Source organism: Hypomesus transpacificus, chromosome 8 (genome assembly GCF_021917145.1).
Source record: "Hypomesus transpacificus isolate Combined female chromosome 8, fHypTra1, whole genome shotgun sequence".
NCBI classification, from domain to species: Eukaryota; Metazoa; Chordata; class Actinopteri; order Osmeriformes; family Osmeridae; genus Hypomesus; species Hypomesus transpacificus.
In genome coordinates, this window is record NC_061067.1 from 11,872,698 (window position 1) to 11,877,367 (window position 4,670).

The 4,670-nt window shown below is 44.4% G+C and overlaps 1 protein-coding gene across 1 annotated transcript; it reads right to left on the reverse strand.

Annotated features, from left to right (window-relative positions):
• Window positions 1–570: 570 nt before the first annotated feature.
• Window positions 571–1,926, reverse strand: LOC124470374 (putative nuclease HARBI1). The gene is made up of 4 exons (XM_047024214.1): window positions 1,494–1,926; window positions 1,297–1,412; window positions 1,044–1,155; window positions 571–965 (listed from the first exon to the last, which is right to left on the reverse strand). The coding sequence occupies exons 1-4, from the start codon at window positions 1,924–1,926 to the stop codon at window positions 571–573; spliced, it is 1,056 nt and encodes a 351-aa protein (XP_046880170.1).
• Window positions 1,927–4,670: the final 2,744 nt, after the last annotated feature.

A 4,670-nucleotide genomic window follows, 5' to 3' on the forward strand; every position in this document is an offset into this window, starting at 1 on the left:
TCAGCATGTTCCTCTATTCAGAATCAGAATGAATTGAATGAATAAGGATGCAAACTGCAGTGCATTGTGTGCCGGGGTCCCAGAGTCAGTGTGGTGCAGGGGGCTTGTTTGTGAGCCCCTTGTTACAAATGTAGTCATTTAGCAGACGCTCTTATCCAGAGCGACTTACACAACGTCATTTTGCACGGCCAAGAATCGAACCGGCAACTTTCTGATTACTAGCCCGATTCCCCAACCGCTCAACCACCTGACTCTTGTTTGTGAGTCCATTGGTTTTAATGGACCGGACACTTTTGCTGGATGGGAAGAGGTGGTGGCCAGGATGGGAAGGGTCAGCAATGATCCTGCTTGCTCTCTTGCTAGTCCTGGAATGGAACAGGTCAGGGTGGGACCAAATGATCTGCTGCAGTCTGCCTTGGTCCTTGGCAGTGGAGGTGCAAACCAGACTGAGTTGGGATGGACTCGATGATGGCTGAGGATGGACTATTAATGGGTAACTTAAAAGCAAAGAGGGTGGCTAACCATATAAATGAAACATGCAAACATGAAGAACATGAAATGAGTCCAACATTACCCAAAGTCATCTGGACAGCTATCTGAAATGATGCTGGGCAATGATGTTCCTTGCAGCCGCTCCGACCGCTCATGTAGATGGATCGGTTCCACATTGTCCTCAGGATGGGCCACGATCACTGGGACCCTCTCCCTCCTGAGTGTGGCCACATTGTGGAGCACAGCACATGCCACCGTGATTGCACAGGCCCTGTCCGGTTCCACCCTCAGCCCCCGCAGACAATTAAATCTGCCCTTTAGTAGGCCAAAGGTCATCTCTATCCGTGCCCTCGTTCTAGAGAGAGCACCGTTGAACCGAACCTCAGGGCCTGGGGCTAGCTCGGGATACGGGGTCATGAACCAGGGCCTGCAGGCGTAATCCCTGTCTCCAATTAGGAGCCCATCGTAGTTACCTAGTATATGATATGAACAGTGTTGGATCACCTCTACATAAAATAATCAATTTCTGAATGACATGTGATTTGCTATACCTTGCTCAAAGCTGTAGCATAGTGTGGAGTCTCGGAATATCCGGGAGTCGTGGACAGACCCCGGCCACTTGACCTCAACATTTGTGATCAGACAGCTGGAGTCACAGATCATCTAAGATGAATTGCAGTCAAGTCATGGGTATTGTACAGTACATTAGTAGCCTACAGCAGGCAATTGCAAGGTCCATGTCTATTGTCAAAGACAAATGATTGTTTTTAGAACAATGTAATTTGAGGAAAATTATGTAATTACCTGAACATTAAGGCTGTGAAAGCCCTTTCTATTCACAAAATCGGCCTTGTTTGGCCTAGAGGGCTTTTTCAGGCGGATATGGGTGCAGTCCACTGTGCCAATGACATTAGGAAACTCTGCATAGTGATAAACTCCATAATGAATGGTGATAGGAAGGAATTTTCATGAAATGGTAAAATATTTATTTGCTCTATTACCTGCAATTGCATAAAATCCCTCTTTGATGTCATTGACTGGGACATGGCCAGGGAATATGATGAATTTATTTATCAGCTGGTTGAGCGCCAAGTACACTTTTCTTACAGCAACGCATGCTGCGGCATTGCCAATGTTTTCTGCATCACCTACACTGTATAAAAATGTACCTGACGCAAAAAACCTCAAGGCTATGCACAGAGTCTGAAGCACAGTTAAAGCTCTGCTGCGGCGTGTGACATTTGCAATGTACGGCCCGAGAAGGTCTTGCAAATAAATGAGTCCTTGTTGGCTGAATCGAAATCGCTCAAACAGGAACTCATCCGTGTGACATAAAGGATCTTGGCGATCGCGAAGAACTCTATCGGTATGAAAGGCTAATTGAACTAGAATAGCTCCTTCGTCAACTGGGTCTCTCAAAAATGGAGATGCCATGATTTTTTCCGGGGGTGTGGCAAGCTTATCCAGCTACACATATGTTAGCCTGCTCTGGAGCAGGTTAGTGTTAATTGATATGTTACTATGGTGATTGATTGAAAGTTGCTTCCACGAATCCAAAAAGAGGGGCGTGTTTTATCTTAGCCTGAAAATTAGCTCGCTAAACTGCTTAGCGAGGTACGACGAATAACCCCCTGGTCTAGGTCCGTTTCTATCTTAATATGTGCATTGTTTGTTGCCTCCCATAAAAAAAAATAGTTGTAGGCATCAGACTTTTAGGCTCCAATAACCTCTTTACTGACAGTAAACGCACTTTACCAAATAGTATTAGGCTAATGTAGCTACTATTTGATATAGTGGTAGACATCGGGATAGATTAGCTCTAGCTCTACTTTAGGCTATCAATTTCAGATCAGCCTAAAATAAATTATAGCCTAAAATAAATAACGTTCTGATCCAGTGGGTCGGTTAGGGGACACTATTAGATGTATCTACTATTCACAGCCAGTTAATTGATGGTAATATGCGCTAGTCATGTTAACGCGATGGTAAAGTAGCTAGCAACTAATGTATGAGATAAGCTAACCGGATGTAGTTCAGGGGCCCGTTCGTCGTAAGGGTTGAAGCTAAGTTAATCAATTGTCCCTTTAGCCCGTTACATTAGCGAGCTAACTGAGAACCGCATATATCGGTTCGTCGACGGCTGATCCGCATCCAAATCATGTGGTTAATTTTAATCTGGCTAAACTTATCAGGGCAAGTGCACGAGCACGTCCTACTTCAAAAGGCAGGAAAGGTTGATCATCAAAACCGTGGTTTTCTAACGGTATGATGGCGGAAAAGACGAAAGAGAGAGCGGTGATATTCTCGCCATCTGAGCAAACTATTATAATGAGTCTCTACGAAGACAATAAGCATATTATTATGGCTAAGTCAAACACCGCTGCCAGAGCAAGACAGGCAGCTTGGCAAAAAACTAAATGTGTATTTTGGTAAAATGTATAGGCTCATCTTTAGTGCCTTTTATTACCCCGATCAATCAGATCACATTTCTTTAAATGTGCCTGCTGGCAGTTGGCTTAATGGAAATTAATCATCGAATGAGATATGATATGAATGAAAATAATGATATCAACTCTTTCAGAAGAAGTATAAAAACAAGGCCAATGAGTTCTAATTGATACGAATTCATAGACACTTATGAGGATATATGTAGGCATACTGAAAGCGCTTATATAACGTACTAGGGTGATATCAGGTAAAATGGGCCACTTAAATCGTTTGGGACAATAATAGGCTACAATACCATGCCCTTGTAACAGACGTGGTATTGCAAGTTCCATCAGAGGTATACAGGCATCCGACCGCTCCCACGGGGAGTCGAACTCACCACCTCTGACTTCCCAAGCGCCACCACTACCAACTACGCCAACGAAAAGCTAGCAATTTGTTGACGCAGGGGGACTTTTACATACTTGAGGAGTGAGTTTCACCACACACCGTGTACATTCACCCCTCAAACTCACTCCGGCCTGCTAGCTGATGCTAACCTAGTGATCCGGGTCACGGCACCAGTGTAACAGACGTGGTCTTACGAGTTCCGTCAGAGGTATATGGGCCTCCGTCCGCTCCCACGGGGAGTCGAACTCACCACTTCTGACTTCCCAAGCGCCACCACTACCAACTACGCCAACGAAAAGCTAGCCTATTGCCGCGGGTGGCCTGTTACATACTTGAGGAGTGAGTTTCACCACAGACCGGCTACACCTTTTCCATGTGTTTTTATGATTACTAATGACAGTTTTTGATAATTTTTTGTTGAAATAATGTAATATAATTATTTAGGCCCTGCAGTTCTTGAAACATCAGCTGTGCCAACTTTTTTTGCACAAGCAGTTTCAGGTAAAATGGGCCAGTGAAACTGCAAAGGGAAATAGTAATTTATCATTATTTTAAAACACAGTTGCTTATACAGCCACATAACATTTAAACTGCATTAAACAAACATATTCATATGTGCCATAATAAAAAAAAATATCCTGAAGCCCAGACTCGTCACAGTTCCATATATATGTGACGGTGTGCCCTCAATACCCAGCTCGACCAAAAGGTTAAACCAAAGTGGTTTATGGTCAAACCACTGGCTAACCACCTCTTTGTTGAGTCCAGCAGCCCGTGCTGCAGACAGGACCTCTGGCTTGCGCATCCCAAGCTCTGGGTTGCGCTTTAGAAAGTTCTTAAACCAGTAATATCTGGCCCTCTCTGCTGTCTTGGAGAAACCAGATATGTTGTTCTTGGCTGAAAAATCATAAGCCACTTGCTGGACACGTTTTGTGAAGGGAAACCCCCTCTGCGCCAATGTCTTGAGGGTGGCAGCAAGCTCCCTTTCCGCCTCCTGTGGAAGGTAGGGCTTCCGCCCTGACACATGTTCACTGCCAGCAGTGGCGGCTGGTCAATAGAGGGCGCTAGGGTGCCGCCCTTCCTGGTGAAAAGTGTTTTAGATTTTTGTTTTTCATGTAATATATTTTCTAAACATAACTACTCATTTTAAGCATGACTGCGTTAAAAATACACAATAAAGTGTTGTGTATATATATACTAAAATTCAGTTTTGGGATAAATGTACTTCATGCTCGACATCTGGGGCGCTAGAAAAAAGCGCCCTCGAAACGCCTACCAACCTAGCCTGGTCCTAACCAGACCCTCGTACATTTCATTTGTACAGAGGGTCTGGGATCTCT